The sequence below is a fragment of the Stegodyphus dumicola genome, chromosome 2 (genome assembly GCF_044657685.1).
Source record: "Stegodyphus dumicola isolate Sdum_Otavi_A_Nest chromosome 2, ASM4465768v1".
NCBI classification, from domain to species: Eukaryota; Metazoa; Arthropoda; class Arachnida; order Araneae; family Eresidae; genus Stegodyphus; species Stegodyphus dumicola.
The window spans coordinates 218,288,137-218,306,979 of NC_140769.1; the positions used below are offsets into that span (position 1 = coordinate 218,288,137).

The 18,843-nt window shown below is 30.0% G+C and overlaps 1 protein-coding gene across 1 annotated transcript in view; it reads left to right on the top strand.

The window, feature by feature from the left end:
* The window catches only part of Lztr1 (Leucine zipper like transcription regulator 1), a 119,153-nt gene extending 109,409 nt beyond the window's left edge, over window positions 1-9,744 (top strand). Inside the window, exons 21-22 of the mRNA XM_085811769.1 lie at window positions 7,516-7,596; window positions 7,684-9,744. Of these exons, the coding sequence (XP_085667895.1) occupies window positions 7,516-7,596; window positions 7,684-7,821 (219 nt within the window). The 3' untranslated portion in view covers window positions 7,822-9,744. The remainder of the gene's footprint in view (window positions 1-7,515; window positions 7,597-7,683) is intronic.
* The last annotated feature ends 9,099 nt before the right edge of the window (window positions 9,745-18,843 follow it).

Consider the following 18,843-nt stretch of genomic DNA (forward strand, 5'->3'; position numbering starts at 1 on the left):
CACGTGACTTGAAAAAATATTCTTCTTCTTGAAGGTAGAATTTCGATGCACTACGCAATAGAATTCGATTTAGATTTAAGCTGGAACTATTCAGTTCTTGCCTCTTGAGCATTAAATTTTCGATTCAGGCATTAACACCTTCTCTAATTTGCTATATTTTGATATGTCGAAAAGATCATCTGCACTTTTTTCGATTGTACATTCAAGTTGATGTATATCACCGGATCTCTTTCGGTATTCTAATTTGTTTTCATCTATTGTTTCTTTAATATCTAATCTTAGCCAAAGTTCGTGAGGGAGTTGAAGCCATTGGGGACCTTGCGTCCAAATGGTCTCATTTATTAACTTGGAAATCTTCGTTCCCCGAGATACGAGATCTGCAGGGTTGTCGACACGTGGGCAATAATGCCAATCTTGAGGTGAACTCAATTTTTGTATTTCTTTGACACGATTCCTGACAAAGGGTTTGAAGGCTTCGGGTTGTTTCTGGATCCAAAAATAAGTAATTGTTGAGTCTGTCCAAAAATAGCACGGAATTCTCAATTTCAGTGCTTTCAGAATATTGCTGACTAATTTAACTGATAACAATGCCCCCATTAATTCTAACCTCGGTAAAGTAAGGGATTTTAGTGGGGCTACCCTATTTTTAGAAGAGACAAAGGCCGTTTTGATTTCTTTATTTTCTGTCGTGAAACGTAAATATGCGACTGTACCATAGGCTTTGACACTTGCATCTGAAAAGCAATGTAGTTCGAGATTTTTGACATTAGTGTTCGAGTGCATGAAAAGGTAACGAGAGATGGAGAATTCAGCCATTTGCAGTCTGTGGAATTGATTTCGCCGGACCAGTTTACGTAAAGAATTCTAAAGACATTCGAAAATCCTATATTGTTTTGTTCGTTTGTGCAGTAACCCGAGCTGTACACTTAGAACTTGTATCAGATATCTCAACAGAATCCTTTTAACTTGCATTTCGCAGATTTTTGAGTAGAAGAGGAAACTGCGTAATCATCTACTCTGACAACGCCAAGATCTTTAAGAGGGCAAAGAAAGAACTTGAGAATTTTTCGAAAGTTTTAAAAGATGACAAATTCAAGAATTTCATTGCCAAAGAAAGAATCCATTGGAAATTTATAATCGAACGAGCCCCATGGTGGGGAGGGTTTTATGAGAGACTTGTTAGATCTGTTAAAGAATGTTTAAGAAAAATCGTAGGAAAAGCATTGTTGACTTTCGAAGAAATGTCTACACTACTTGTTGAAGTGGAGTCAGTTCTTAATTCACGACCTCTAAGTTACGTTTACAACGACAATGACGAGCCGCAACCGTCGACTCCAATGCACTTCTTAAACATTGGACACACTGATTTGAAGTATCCTTTGACCTTTGCTAGAATCATCGTTAGGGAAACGACAAGAGAAACGCTGTTAAAAAGAAAGCGTTATCAAGAATTGCTGTTAAAACAGTTGTGGTGGAAATGGAAGCAACAATATTTATTAGATCTTAGAACTGTCCATTTCTTGAAGAATCCGCAACTTCAACCAGAACTAAAAGTAGGAGATGTTGTTTTAGTTGAAGGAGATAATAAAAACAAACTCTTATGGAAACTTGGTAGAATCATAAAAATTATTCCTGGACGTGATGGTAAAGTCCGATCATTCGAATTAAAAACTGGTAATGGGACTTTAAAACGTACTGTTCAACATCTATATCCTCTTGAACTTTAGATATTTTGAACTTTAACGATTTAGTTATGCTTTTTTCCTTTTTTGTCTATTAATGATTAAATTGAATATCCTTAGTTAAGTTTGTTCAGTTAAGTGGAAAATATTTTAAAATTTAGTTCATTTATTAGTTATAACATTTATTATTTGATACCTGTATTGGAATTGAAGTGTTTGACTAAGTAGTATATTTTAATATTTTTATAGAATAGTGATTTATGTACTTGATTGTATGTATAACTGAGTTAGATGAACTCTTGTCAGAGTTCAGGTGGGGAGTGTGTTAAGGAATATTCTTTGATATCGCCAAGAGATGGCGTTAGGAGTCCATCTATTGGCTTACTTGACCTTTCCCCTTCTGAACATGTGACTTGAAAAAATATTCTTCTTCTTGAAGGTAGAATTTCGATGCACTACGCAATAGAATTCGATTTAGATTTAAGCTGGAACTATTCAGTTCTTGCCTCTTGAGCATTAAATATTCGATTCAGGCATTTTAGCGTACATTGTATATATGTAAATATTAAGTTTAATTAAAATTTATGGAAAACCCTCCAGGCCATGCATCTCGTCTTTTGAATTATGAGTGATTCGACTTTGATCTAGAACATTCGTTACAACCTGCTTCAATCTTTTCTTTGACTGCATCATGACTCAATTTCATTTCTTCTTTAACGGATTCCTGGCCCAATTTCATTTCTTCCTTAACAGAGTTGACGGCCCCTTCCATCTTTTCTTGGAAAGCAGCAAATGCAGTCATCATTTGCCTGAATTGTTCTTCCATCGCTCTTGTAATTGGCATTCAAAATCCCACCGCTGGCACCAAAAATTGTTGCGTGCATACGGGTTCGTTACGAAATTAATACACAAATCTGATGAAAAATGGACAAAATTTTATTATTATCACAATAAAAATGATTAAATGTCTTCAAATAATCGTGCAGTATCACAATATACAACAGTAGTTATCTTCTAACTACTCAAACATTCAATAGAACTTAATTCAAAACAGCTAATGAAAGCTAATCCGCAAATTCGCTACAATCAACAAGAGCAGTTTTCTAAACAACAACAAAATAATTAACTACTACAAACTGAGAGGTTTTCCTCCTTTTATAAGATTTTTAAATCACGTGCGAGAATTTTCTGGTACTTTCTTGAAATCAAAAAGACATATTTATTTATTTAATGTTAAATGGACGTGCTCTTGTATTTTTAATTTTCCGGCTTAGCTTTCTTCTTTTAATATTCGTCATACGCTGCTCTGCATGGGAAATAAAACCATTTAATTTATAATTGAACTAACATTAGCTTTTTAAATACCAAATTCGTAACAATATAATAAATCTGACCTTTGAATTATACATTTAAACTTTATTTCATAACATAACTCAGTTGTGAGTAAAAAAATATCCCTGACTTATCTAGAAAGTAATTTAAATTGAAGCACAAGCTGAAAGAGAAATTATTAATCAAGTTATCAAATTTATTTCTACCAATTAAAATAAAAAATGTTGTTATCGTAAAAGTTGAATTAAAAAATAATTCTCTGTGTGTATTATTAAAATGTAAATAAATATTAGCACTAGAAAAGAAATTTTTTAAAAAAAGTGAAGAAAATTGTAATATGATCTAAAAATTTCAAAATATTTTTGTGGTGCTTGCAAAAATAAAAACACCATTTTTTTAAAGAAAGTTAAATATTTATACTGCTTATTTTACTTTTAAATTTGCTTTTTGTTATTAAAAATAAATTTAGAATCTTTAAATATTGACAGAACTTCTTTGTGATAGAAATAGATAGGTCATAAAAATGATCATCCAGATTCATTTTGCTAATGTATACAAGTACTGTAATACTTAGTTGTTTCATATTTTTTTAATCTTCTGTTTTATGTTAGGACATGATAATGCAACCATGTTCTAAAGCTTTTCTTCCCTTTTTTTTAATTCTTTAAATTCAATTATTTATTTATTTAGTTAGTTTTCAGTGTCGCTATGAGAGTATCTGAGAAATATGAGTAAATTTTATACATTAGTGACAAATTATAAAAAAGTAGGGATTTTTTCCATCACATGCTAAACTATCTTCTGTAGAAAGATATGTATCCGAACTTGATGCTTCCAATGTGAAGACATATTTTTGTCATCAACTCATATCAGTTGTGGTAAAATTTTTTAAGCTTAAGAAATATATCTTTAGGTTAACTATTTCATTACACAAAATACAAAACAAAATGACACATTTTAAAAACTGCTGTGAAGCACAATATACTGAACACTTCTTAGCAAAAGCAATGTAATTATTTTAAAATGTCTTCTTTTGTATTTTTTATGGTAAGAGATTTTCCCCTATATTTATCTGAAAATATTCAGAATTCTCAGAATGTGTATCAGAGTATCTCACTAAAATTAATTTTACGCTTTTCTTCTCTGATTCCCCCCCCAAAAAAAAAAAGTTTTGGCTTTTTACTGTTACAAAATTGGTAGGGATATATATATATTTTTTTAGAAGTAAGAGGAACATTTAAAAGCTTATGCTAAAAAATTCATTTGACACTATAGTTAGTTCTTTAGCAAAAATGTAAAATCATTCAACATCTAGACACAATAATATAGTAAAAGCAATCTCTTAAAAACTAAAGGTTAAAATTACAAGTCAAAATGACTTCAAAATCAAAAAGGGTTAGAAAAAATTAATAAATTTTAACGCACAAAGTATTATAAAAGGACTTGTGAAAAATTAAACAAATTACAAAAATACATCATATGTACAAAAAATTGCACCAAATGGTAAATACACCCAAATCGCAACGCCAAGAATAGCAAGAGATTGGACCACATGTTTTCTATTGGCGAAAGATCCGGAGAGTGAACCGCCAGGGAAGCAATTCAATCTGGCAGTTGGCGAAGAACACTTGGACAATGCACTATCCTGTTGAAATATGGCAGTGGGCAAGTTCTGAAGGTAAGGAATAACAACAGGCTCCAACACCTCGGAGATGTAGTGCTGGCTGTTTAAAGTACCGGCAATGCATATTAGAGAAGTGTGAGAGTGATATCCAATACCACTCCATACCATAATACTCAGTGCAGGACCAGTGTGGCGGTGCATAACGCAGCTGTTCAGCATCTTCTCTCCACGGTGTCTCCAGACTCGAATCCGACCATCGTGGTGTTGCAGACAGAAGTGTGACACATCAGTAAAGACAATTTCATTCCATTCTGCCATCCACATCCTTCTTTCATCGCACCATTGGCGGCGGAGGCGTCTGTGGTTCTGCGTCAAGGGTAGACAAAACAATAGACGTCTTGCGGACAGACTACTATGCTGTAAACAACGTCGAATGGTACGCGCAGACACTGGATGATGTGTTACAGACTGAATGTACTGTGCTATGGTTTGTGATGTGACTGAGTGATTCGTCACTGTCATGTACACAATGTTCCTGTCATCACGTGAAGTGGTGCACTGAGATGGATGCGATCGAACACGTCGGTCAATCGTACCCTTCTGCATCCAACAGTCACTCCACATTACAGTTGTTTGGTTTTGTCCAACACGACTACCGATTTCTGTGAAAAATAATCCACGCTCTCGGTAGGCCACCATCCTTCCTCTGTCAAACTTGGATACTAGATCAAACGATGATCACTGTTTACTACGAGTCGTAATTGATTGTTTTTTCGAAAAAACCACAAGAAAAACACAATTGCCGAATTTGAAATTGTTGAAAACTCCAAGCCTTAAATAGCACTTTGAAGTGGCACCACAGAAGCACGTGAAGTGCGTTTGCATTGAAATTCTAATCATTTGCGTATGTTATTTGCATGCTTCCTTCATGGTGTTGCCTTTATGGTGGCCAGCAGTGTTGCTCAACTCGACGTTTGCGTCGGATTCATCAAGGGAAAAGCAGCTCAAAACTCGAATCAAGTTAATACCTATAGTGCGTTTAATCAAACGATAATAGTTGAGACTATAAATGCAATTTCACTATTAGAAAATTCCAACTTAACGATCTAAAAAAGTTTGGTATGTCTCAATCGTATGGTTCTTTTCCCGACGAACCATAATTTAAATTGAAAATGTAAAACTTGCTATTAAACAAGAAAAAGCTACACAAATAAGCTCAGTTATGCAAAGGTACAATAAAAGTAAAATAGCTAGAAGGCTATTGACGAGCTGTAATTTAAATTGTAAATACAAAACGTACTATAAACAAACAAACAAACAAAAAAAAATAATAATAATAAATAAATAAATACCAAAGCTTAGTTAGGCAAATGTACATTAAAATAAATAGCTTAAAAAGCTATTAGTCTAAAAATTATACAATTTTAAAGGATAACCCTCTAATTAGAAAATTGTAAACTTTTTAAGGAGAAGAACGAAAAGAGACATAATAAAAACGTACCAAAATGGGTCTTGCAAAGACCAAAGAATAAATCAAAATAACGACGAAATATACTTACGCCTGGTTTGCAAAATATAAAATGATCAAAATAGCTGCACAGGGTTGCCGTAAAATGCAGCTTTCAAGAGGAATGGTACCAGATAAGCAAAGTAGTGAAATTTCTCCAATATGGTGAAGCTTCATAGAAGGGGGAAACTGACAAAAAAAAAAAAGGCAAAAGCCAATGGTAAGCAACGGCCAAAGGGGGGGGGGAAACTTGTCTTTTTGGTTGGGGGTGTCAGGAGGTAAATGATGTAAGCTATTTTTACCAAGATGACATCTTGTTCAGAATGTGAAGACAGTGAAGTTGAAAAACAAAATGGCTAAACTCTAATAAAGTGCTAATCTAGCCAAAAGTAGTTGAAATTGGAAAAATTAGCAATTTTCCAATAATAAAAAGTCATAATTCTTCGCACTAGAGGGTGGCCAACCGTCTTTTGAAATGAAAATAGCCCTTAAAAATAATAATAAAATAGGTATGGCCAGGAAACGGTGATATTAATCACTTGCGCTAAAAAGACATGCCACACACGTCGAGATGCTTTTGTCTCAAACCGCGAGCAACTTGAACACCATGTCGATAAGCATTTATCGCAAAAATGAAAATAACGTGGTGCTCACGTTGCCCAACAATGAGATTGTTTATTTCTCGAGTTACAACTCTGGATTGCACTCGCAGATGCGGAGCGGCATAAATGAGACACTTTACCGCTTGTTATATTGTAGCGCACGGCACTGCAACCGTGAAGTTAGCGCAAGTGGTTAAATAATAAGTTTAATATTTTAACTGAGAGTCTGTGCCAATTAAGAGAAAAATGGAATTAATACAACTCAATAAGTCAAGAGACATAGGGCTATATTTATTGACAAGGGAAAAAAAAGATACTAATTAAATGTTCTGTATAAAAATTCGTATGTGTTACATATGTCCTAATAGTCAATTAATAATAAATGGTGATTCATATGTGACACACCTAGCTCTGAGATACAGTCTGAGATACATATGTAACATGCCCATCCTGAAAGTGTTAACACTACTTTCCTGTGTACCCTATTATCTGAATCCAGAATAAAATATAATGGTTATTGTAAAATTTTGTTGCAAGATATGGATTGGAAAAATATTTGCATACAATGCTATTTTGATAAATTGCATTTGCTGTTTATATTAGTTTGTATTAAAAAAGGGGAATACAAAAAAAGTTTAAAATTTATTTTTGAGTTTTAATTTTATTCAACAGTAAAGGTTCAGAGGAGGGTGGGAGTAATTTGTTTGGTATTTTGTATACTTTTCTCAGGCTTAGAATTTTAATTACGTTTATGTGGCTATGTTTCAGATTTTAGAAGCTGCTGATAAAATACAAGCTTTTGATATGAAGAAGCATGCACTGAATATGATAGTTCATCATTTTTCTAAGGTTCGTACATTATACAAATTAATCCATTTATATTTTTTAAACTAAAATACTTCCCATTTTTCTGTTACAAGCATTTTCTTATTTTAGGTTGCAAGGCTTCCTCGCTTTCGTTTGCTCAGCAGGCCTCTCCTTTTGGATATATTGGATTCTTTGGCTGATGAAATGAGTGATTCTAAACTCTGTCAAGATATGTCATCTATAAGTTTATGTGCTGATGGAGTGTAAAAATTAATAGGTTTCAAAAGAATAATAATTGGTGATATTATGAATAATAAATATTAAAAATATAGACAAATGAGTAAGTTTTATGCAATATGAAAATATTTGAATGTAGATCTGAAGGCTAAATACATTATTTTCTATTATAAATATTTTATCTCTTTAATGCATTAATTATATGCATTTTTAGCACCCTTTTTTTTTTCCTTGTTTTCAATTTATAAAGTGAAAAGGAGAAATTTTCAAGCACACCTTTTAAATAATTTTTTTCCTTTTGCTTATAATAAAAATTTAAAATGAAATATATATTTTTAATTGCATATTCGTGTGGCAGTTCTTTTGGTTGTGAATTTTATTTGAAAATAATAAACTTCCCTTTCTAGAGTTCCTTTGCATTTTATGCATAACAGGATATTTATTAATTTTTTACTAGGATAATTAAATTGTCTGGTAATTCTCTAAAAAATTATAATACTCAATTTTTTGTATACCTTGCATATTCCTTTGAAAATAAATTTTTTTTTAAATTTAAAACAATTAAAAATTAAACATTCTTTTTTGAGCAGAATAGCCTGAAAAATTTCTCCTGAGAATATCTTCTTAAAAAATTAATCCTCTTCTATTCATTTTTATACCATTATCTTTTTAAAGATTGTTATTATTTGAATTTCTATAACTGACTATTAATCTTTCATTTTAGTGTAAATTTAATTTATTCATATTGTTTATACTATTTAAGAGAGAAAGCAAAGTATGCCTTCATTAATCACTTTTCATTTTGCTCTTAATTTTTATTTCACATTAGTGAAATGTGTTTAAATTTTGTCAAATTTTTCATTCAGTTGTCATTGTAGTTTATGTTTTGCACAAAAAAACTTTTTCATATTCTGAGTAAGATATTTAAAAAAAAAATAATTACATCTCATATTTAAATTTGTGTATATTTCTTTTTGTTTCATTTTATCTTCATCTACTGTAGTTTATGAAGTGTAAGAATATATAAGGAGCCAAATATTGTACCAAATATTACAATTTGTAGTACCAAATATTATAGCAAGACCTTTTCCGTATTATCACCGTTTCCGTTCTTTTCCGTAAGGGGGGTTCTTCACATTATTTCATCATTGGTCAAGGATGTTTAAAAAGCCTATTGTAAGGTATAAAATAAATTTATAAAAATTTAAAAATTATGGTATGTCATAAATTGCATAGCATTGATAAATCAGCTGCATTTAGTGGAAGGTCTGAATACCACACTAACCAATTATTTGCCAAATATAACGGTTCCTAAATTATGCTACTGGAAAATAAAACTCTAACCAGATAAATAGAATGCAGAATTTAACCTTGCATTTTGAAATATAAGTTTGTAGTCACGTGAGTAATTTTCTGAAATCACAAAAAGTATATTTTATTTTACTTAAAATTACATAGTTAAAATAATTTTATTTTAAAATATTTTAAAGACAACAGAAGTGTAATATAAAACATATATTCCTCAAATTTGATTTAATTTGGAAAAATATGTTTTCATGCTAAGTGTAAAAATATTTGTTACTTACTGTTTACTATTTATATTTGTTAACTGCATATTAGATTTGTAAAGTTATCAAATTTTATCAAATATCTGTTCTATGTGAATTAATGGTTATTCATGTGATTACTTATTGGTGCTGTTGGATAAAATATTGTATTGGTGAGTAGCAAAATGGAGTTATGTCTTTCATTCTATAATTTTTAAGCAAAGCTATGAATTTTTATGTACCCTTATATATTTGAATGAAAATATATTGTAATATGTGTATATATTATCTTCTGTATATTTGTAGTTATTAATTAGTACTGCATTTAAAAATTGTATTTGAAAATATATTTAAAATGTAATTGAAAGCTTATTTTTTAATGAAAATTAAATTTTTTTCTTTAGCAGTTGTCCTATTTTTTTGGGAGGGATATTTTTTATGTTAATTGTTATACATTAACAATAAAATGCATCTTCTCAACAGTTGGGTATATATTTATCCATTGATTATGATTGAATATGATTTTAATGGTAAAAGGTGATTATTAATGAATATGATTTTAATAGTAAATATGTGTAACTATTTGAATCATAAAAAAAAGAATTGAACCATATATTTACCAGAAAGTTGAAGTAATATATTAATAGTTCTTTTTAAAATATGTCTTTTTTTTATGGTTCAAGGTGCAGGAAGAAGAAAGATGTAACATACCCCCCCCCCATTTGCATATAGAACAAGTTATTGACTAGTTTGTCTTTAAGATCTGTCTGACTTGTTTATACACTGTGTCCATAAAAGTTCTTATGTAGCTTTTACCTTTGCAACTCTTAATCATAGACAGATACTTTCCAAAACCGTTTTAAATCAGGGGTATTCAACCTTTTTATACCTTTCGCCCACTCTGTAGACAGTAAAATTTTTATTCCACCCACTCGTTCACAATAACTTAATATAGTGCAACTACAAAGATCCATTGATTCAAGATTGGTTTAGTAAAGTGGAGGTTTAGTAAAAAATATATATTTACATTTCTACATTTATTTATACTATAATTTACAATATTAAACTTTTAATAGACAAAAAATTCATTAACAAACAACAAAGCTGTATAAATATATGGAAACAGGAGAACATTGTGCGAAGGGGAATGGTCAAGTAGAGAACTAATCTTTGAAAGATGTGTATATATCTATACATAAATGCATGTTTCAATCTTCCTTGATCATTATCAGATAACGTAGGTGACCAGCAGTTGTGAAAATAAGGGCTGTATAAGGATTTTGTATATATGTGTTGAATGTGTTTTATCATGACAAAACAGAACCTGAATATTAAACCTCCTTCTGCAAACAACACCATTCATATAGAGACATATAGCTTAACATTTAAAAAGCCTAAGGAGCTGCCTAAGGATCTACAAAGCGAAACAATGTTTCGGTGTCCATTGAACAAAAAGTGGAATTGCTGCAAAAAATAGATAGAGGCATATCCATCTCAAAATTATGTGAGGAGTATGGCATTAGAAAGTCAACTGAATATGATATAAGAAAAAAGGAATATTTTGAATTGTTTGTGGAAGCAACTTAAACAACTTACATTGAAAGAAATGTTTAATAAAGTAAACAAATAAATATTAAGCTGCCTTTTTTTGGGGGGGGTAAATTTTGATACCCTTTAGATCATAATTGCTCTTTATTTCATAAATTACAATCTCATATTTTTAATTGTATAATTTCTGCTTGCCATCTTACCAGATTTAAATTGATGATCCGGAAAAACCCCTAATCCAGAATCGCCAAAGTCCCGACGAGTCCGGATTAAGGACTTTGTACTGTACAAAACATTCATTATTGCCAAGAAATTCAGATTAATGTTACTCAAAAATTTTATAGATGAAATCCCTTTCTGAAACTTCTTTCTCAAATGTCTCTTTTTCTTCCAAATAAAGAGTTTCAATGTTTGTATTAATGCCACACAATCAGACTTTCTGATTATGAATGTTGTTTATGGAGTTCTCATGTTACATTGAATATTCATGTTGTTCAATTCTAATTTTAGCATTTTTCTATACTGTTTGACAAAAAACATTTTAATTAATAGAAAGCAAAATTTTAAATAGTATATAACAATAAATTAATTTATTGTGAATACTGTACACCAGTCATTCATACGAACATATGCCAATTTAGATTTTCTGCAGCTTTCTCCTTTCATGATTAGGTTAAGTTATGCTATTTGTATATGGCAATGCACGTGGCAGTTATATGCCTGAGGAGAGTGATGCCGTCATGGAGGATTTTAAAAGGGAAACTTGCTCTCATTCACATTACGCATTACACATGGGGAAACTAACAATGCAGTCAGCCCACTCTTCTGTGTTCAAACTCTGGTCGACATACCAATATCCAGCAATCTTAACCACTCGGCCATTGGTGAGGCCTTTATTAGTAGATATTGTTAATGTTCATGATATTTCTATTATATTATGGTTTAAGAACTATTTTTTTTCCCCATCATTGGTATGTCTACACTTTTTTAATTTTATTTTTTTTTTATAAAATACTATGCATCTTGGTATCATAACTTTCTCCCCCTTTTCCTTTCTTATTCTTTTTAGTTCAAAGGGGCAATTCGCCCTGAAGGACTATTTATTTCATTTTGGCATTTTGCATCGAAAACTTTAAAAGGCTGTCTCACTTTTTAAATCGTTGCCACCATATATTGTGGCCCTGTCTTATATTTAAAGAAATTAAATAATGAAGAAGCTGCATAAATGTATGTAGGTTTCTTGCATTGAGATAAAACAATGGTACCTACAGCCATCCTAATTTGGATAACGTAATCTTCCTTAGAATATGGGCATGTGGAAGCCCTAATTTGAATTTGAAATTTGTTTTATTATCAATTTCAGATTTTGTAACACTTCAACGAATTTTTGATTAAAAAACAACAATTTCAAAGTGAGCAATGGCAACACTGTTCGAAAAAAACATTTTTATCTCCAGCACACAAGACATAGTATCAGAAATTATAAAGATATGCTCATTTTAAAATTAATTTGTGTTATTGCTGTTGAACTGAATTTTATAGTTTGAGTGCATAGAACATGATATTTAATAAATAAAGGTAACACACAAATGTTAAAAAAAAAAAAAAAAAAACACCCCTTTGGATGTAATTTAAAATCTGAAACCATTCTTTTTTTTTTTTTTTTTTTTTTTACCGTAAGGGGTGCTATTAGTCGTGATCCCCACTTTTGTGTCCATATCACTTTTCAAATAAAATGATGTTACTGGATACTACCAAAAATGTTATTGCCATGTACTGTTTTTAAAGAAATAATATTGTGAACATAAAAAATGTGCAGCAACACAAATAAAAAGATATTGCCGCCGAATGTTATTGCCTTATTATTTTTAAAGTAATTTAAAAAGGTCGAGATCAAAATCTAATAAAGCTGTAAGAATATACTTAAAAAAATGTCAAAACTTATTGGGAGTTCCAGAGGTAACTGTTTTTAAATATTTTGTGATTTTGCTTTTGAATTTTGTGTGGCATAAGAGCAAATAAAGAGATGGTTAATAAAGTTAAAAATACAAAAAGTTGATAATAAAAAAAAATGTGTGGATTATTATGGATGATAATATTTTATGTTTGGAATGTTACGAGTCCTATTCATTCCGGTGAAATCTATGGGCACATAAAATTAAGTGCCAGTCTTTGAAGAAAAATTAGCTCCTACTTAATTGTTAAAAAATTTGCGTAAAACAAAACCTGTTCAGTACACATGAACTCACAGAACATGGCAAAAAAACTATACACATGAATTCATTGAACATGGTAATAGAGTTGCAACATAAAGAAGTGCTCAATATGTGATTTTAGTTCTGTTTTCTAAATTAGACAACATTATTGAGATTAGACAACATAGATTAATTATCTAGATTTTTGTTAATTACTGAATACACTAATTTGTAACCAAATAATTTCTCCCTTATATTATGAAATTCTTTTGAAGAGGGAAATTCGCTACTGGGGACAACTACAGGTTTAGATGCATTTTTTTTTCATGCCTATATTTTAATAGTATCAAAATAACTTAAAATAATCAATAATGCTTTTATAACACATTAAATGTTTTGTATTAACTTTTTTCTTTATATATTACTGTGTAACCAAATTTTAAATATTTCAGGGCATCAGTGTTTACTAATTGAAAATATATTATTCTGTTACAATATTTCAACAAATTGCAGCAATATTTTTCTTCATTTGTTGCATATATTTGGAATGAATTCATAACTATAATAATGTAATATGCAGTAGCGTGCCATGATTTTTACCGAAGAGGACTAGAGAGAAAGGGAAAATTTTATAATCCTAATTAGATGATCGCATGGATGGTAGTGTGAGCATCTTACAGAGAGGAATTTTTGTTTTAATATTAATTTATGTTCTTAGAAATACTGGTCACTTTCAAAAGTGGTCATCTTAGAGAAATAGTCATCACAATGAGGTTTATTGTATTTTGAATACAAAGACTAATGATATACAGTCAAAAGTCGTTAATCCGGACTCGTTGGGACTTCGGCGATTCGGGATTATCGATTTTTCCGGATTATAGATCATCAGTTTAAATCTGGTAAAATGGCATGCAGAAATTCTAAAATTAAAAATATGAAACCGTAATTTACGAAATAAAGAACAATTATGATCTAAAGGGTATCAAAATTTACAAAAAAAAAAAAAAAAAAAAAGAAAAGCTTAATATTTATTTGTTTACTTTATTTAATATTTCTTTCAATGTAAGTTGTTTAAGTTGCTTCGTTTTTTATGTGATAATACATTCTCTTTAATTCCATAAACAGACATAATTTCTTGTTCAGTTACAAAGTGCCGCTGTTCAAGTCCTATAATTGCTGTGTCGAGAATACCGATTAATTTGTCAAACGAAATTTTTTCGTTTTCAATAACCTCTGTCACTTTCTTCGCTATCGGAAGCGAATTATAATGACGAGGCATTTGATTTAAATCATATCAATGACGAGATGAAATACTACATTGAGTAAGCAATTATAAGCCAAATAAAAACATCTGCCCTTAAGATAAGGATAGTGCTGACAGATCAACTTCCAATTCAATGCAGGCCGCCGCGGCGTTAAAGATAAACAAACGTTAAAGTTTAGATAAACTTTATCCATTTTTTGCAGCAATTCCACTTTTTGTTTAATGGACTCCGAAAGATACTTTCGCTTTGTATATCCTTTACATATTAGTAAATATATATCGGAAATTCTATTTGACATAATCGAAAGTTCAAGCTTACTTTTATAAAATTGCTCTAACAGTCTGCAAAAAATAATAATCCGGATGCAATTCGAAGATTAAGGAACAACGCAATCTGCAACATTAACTGAAATAGATAATTAGATAATTTTAGCTTAGCTTATCCCGTCCGTTATACATTAAACGCGCATTCGTAAACGTATTTTGCGCACACGCAAATTAGCAGCGGTAAAGGTCTTACGCGCATGCGTCAACGCGACGCATGCGCAGAAAGTTTGTAGCTTTGAGGTCCGGATTATGGGTGTCCGAATTAACGACTTTTGACTGTAATATGAAGATCATGGAGGAAGGAAAGAGAACAGAGGCCCAAACCAGTTCTTCCCATACACTGCATTTAAAAAGCATTCAGTGACTTGCCATTCAGATCAATAGAATTTTACCTGTTCGGAGGTTAACATTTTGTAATTACTTCGTAAATATAAGTGTAAATGTACTTTTTTTTTTTTTTTTTTTTCTGCAATATTTCAGTGTGCTAAATATTGAAAGAATACATTTTTAAACAAAATTTCCTTCTGGATGGAATTAAATGTTGTACATTATAAGGTAATTCAGTTTTTATTAGGTTAACGGCTACTAAAATTAAATTAAAAATTTATTATATTATTAATGTATCATTTCTTTTCTGTTTACAGAACTTCTTTCTGAATTACTTTCTCAAATATGAGATGATTTTCAGCTTTTGAGATATATTTTAAATAAAAAAACATAGCCACTGTATAACTAATGCTCTGTTTGGTTCATTTAAAATTTGAGCACCTTTTATTTTAATAGTTAAATATAAATATATTAAATATTGCTGCTGATTTCTGATTTTCATGCACTTAACTTTCTATGAGGATTTCCAAAAGGGATTAAAAAAGGAGGTTATTAACATATTTTAAAATTGTAACTGAATTGTTATAAAATGTAAGGAAATAATTCTTTTAAATACTTGCCTTTTTTTTTTTTACTCTTGATTTCAACAATACACATTGTAAACTTTACTTACATAATTTACTACTTCTTTAAGTACACATTTCATACACACTGCTTTACAACATCTGTTATCAGATTGCTTTCCAGAATGAACAATTCTTGCTTAAATAATTTTATAAATATATTTGTTAAGAATTTTAATTTATGTTTACAATTTAATATTAAGGTCATTAAGTTAGATAATATTTATAATCATTATAAATTTAGATATGTTTAATAACTAGATTTCTTCACAATAACATTCACATGAGTTTATGAATGAATATATCCTTCATTTTCAAATATATTTATAAATAATTTAATAAATATTTTCAGCATGTGCAGATCCTTATTTTTCTATGCATTCGTTATATTTTTGAGTAAAGTAATTAACAATAATTTAGCATATATTAGAATTTTTACATAAGAAAGATAAACAAATATAAATTGAAACATACATACATTATTTTTAATATACAGCCAAAAAAAGAAAAAAAAAATGTCATTCAAAAGTCCTCCATGAAGGCAACTCTCCCTTGAGGCAGATAGCCCTTGCATGCTTTATCTTATTTAAAAAACTTAACCTGACCTATGTGCCAGATTACAAATATTTTAACATGCATAATTTTACATTTACCCATCAAGTTGCAAGCTTTTGACTTAAAACACATTTTTGGATACATTCATATCAAATCCAAATTTTCTAGTAAATGTATTTCGGCAGAGCATTCTATACTTCTCTTAACAATTTTACCTAATTTAATAGTTATCTGATAATATAATAAATATAACTACTGATTTCACATTTAAACATTGACCTGCCATTGTCATCAGATTGCAATCTTGATTGCCTTACTCTGCATACCAACATTGCTTCATCTTTTTTAAACATTAAAACAACTTATTGATCTAAATTCACAAATATCTGAAATTTATGCATTGCAAGGAAATCCAAAATGTATTGAAATATAAAATAATAACATTAATGGTACTTTTTTTTTTTTTCAAGTCTTAAAATTGTTTTAAAACTAGCAGACAACTACTCGATCTTTTCTTCTTTTATTAGAGAGGATAGATTAAGTAGTTCCTTTATTATTTGTTTCTATTTACAAAGCTTCTTCCTAAAATACTTTCTCAAATATAAAATGATTTTTTTAGCTACCGAGGCATCTTTTAAATAAAAAATCTGAGTCAATTCATAATTAATACTCTTCAATTCATTTCAAATTAGAGCACCTTTTATTTTAATAATGAAATACATTAAATATTGGCACTGATTTCACTGTACTTAACTTTCTATGAATATTTCTGAAAGAAAAAAAAAGAAAAGAAAAAAAAAGTTGTAGCTGATTATTATAAAATGTAAGGAAATAATTTTTTAATACTTATCAGACTTTTTTAATCCTCAATATCAACAGTACATATTTTAAAAACTTTTCCTTAAGTACGCATTTCATAGAATTTGCTTTACAATGCCTGTTAACAGATAGGTTTCCAATACGAACAATTCTTGAAACACATTTGTCAAGAGAGTTTCAATTTATCTTTACAATTAAATGTTAAGGTTATTATATATTTAGATAGTATTTATAATCATTATAAAGTTAGATATATTTAATAACTAAGATTCTTCACAGACAGGAATTCATGAATGAAAAATCCTTCAGTTCCAAATACATTTATAAATAATTTAATAAATATTTACGTATTTTTTTAAAGGCAGATACATGCTTTTTGTGACCATATGCAGAAGTATACATATTTCATATTTTTCATTTTCGGCATGTGCAAATCTTTAATGTCTGTGCCTTCATTATATTTTTCCAGTAAAGTAATTTACAATAATTGAGCATATACCTGACATTTTTACATAAGAAATATGTATAAATATAATTTGAATGAAAAGTACATGCATTATTTTTAATACCCACTCAAAGGTCAGTTTTTCTTCGAAATTCATCTATGATGGCTTCTCTCCCTTTAGAAAGATAGCCCTTGCATGCCTTACTCTATTTAATAAAAACTTAACCTGACCTATGTGCCTAATTACAAATATTTTAACATGCATAATTTTATATTTACATTTAGCCATGCAGTTTCAAACTTTTGACTTAAAACATGTTTTAGGATACATTCATTATCAAATTCAAATTTTTTAATAAACATATTTTGGCAAAGCATTCAATATCTTTTAGCAATTTTACCCAGTTTAATAGTTCTCTGATAATATAATAGATAATAACTATCCATTTCACATTTAAACATTAACTTCACTCTCATCAGATTGCAATCTTGATTGCCTTACTCTGCATAATATTGCTTCATTTTTTTTAAAACAGTTGAAACGACTAATTGATCTAAATTCACAAATACCTAAAATTTTCATACTACAGGGTAATCCAGAAGTTAACAATATGCAAAGTATATTGATATACTGATTAATAACATTGATGATGCTTTTTTCATGTCTTGAAACCCTAGTGGACCACTACTCAAGTATACTATGTATTGAATAACAAAGATATTTCATTCTTAATTTTTATCACATTTAGTCATCAATCAATCATGTTGCTAGATCAAATTTTAAAAAGTGAGATAGAACTTTATTTTTTAAATTTTTTAGTGAATCCAAAGTGATTGTTTTTCAGCTGTATTAAAATAATAAAATGATAACAGCATATGGATGATAAAATTCTATTTTATTTAAAACATTTTGGTATTTGGAACAAAAAATAAAAGTAGTGAATACTAAGGGTATCGAAAGACGTATACAATTTTAAAGGCACCGCAAAATCGCTTTTCCAAGTTATTGAATAATAACCAAGAATTTTTTTTTTTTGCGTAAGTGTCACTAAACTATACAAATTTCTATTATCTATCCAACAATGAATATTTCTTTCACGCGAAAGCGGTCCGTTTTTCGGTTTGTATGGAACTGTCATATGTGGAAATATTAAAATAGCGTTGTTAAGAAAGCTCTAGATGTAAACAAAAAACACCCCATCTGGTGACCAAAGCCTGGGAGGACTGCTTCACCCTCCTTTTATTCTTTCCTTCATGTTTTTTTTTTGGGGGGGGGGCGGGCGGAAGTTTGGTATGTGGAAATAGTACTACCAAACCGCTGTCAAGGTAACATACCTGTCGGCTACCAAAGCTCGGCAGCGCTGCGTGAGCTGTAGAAGGTGGTAGGCGTCTGTTATCTTCT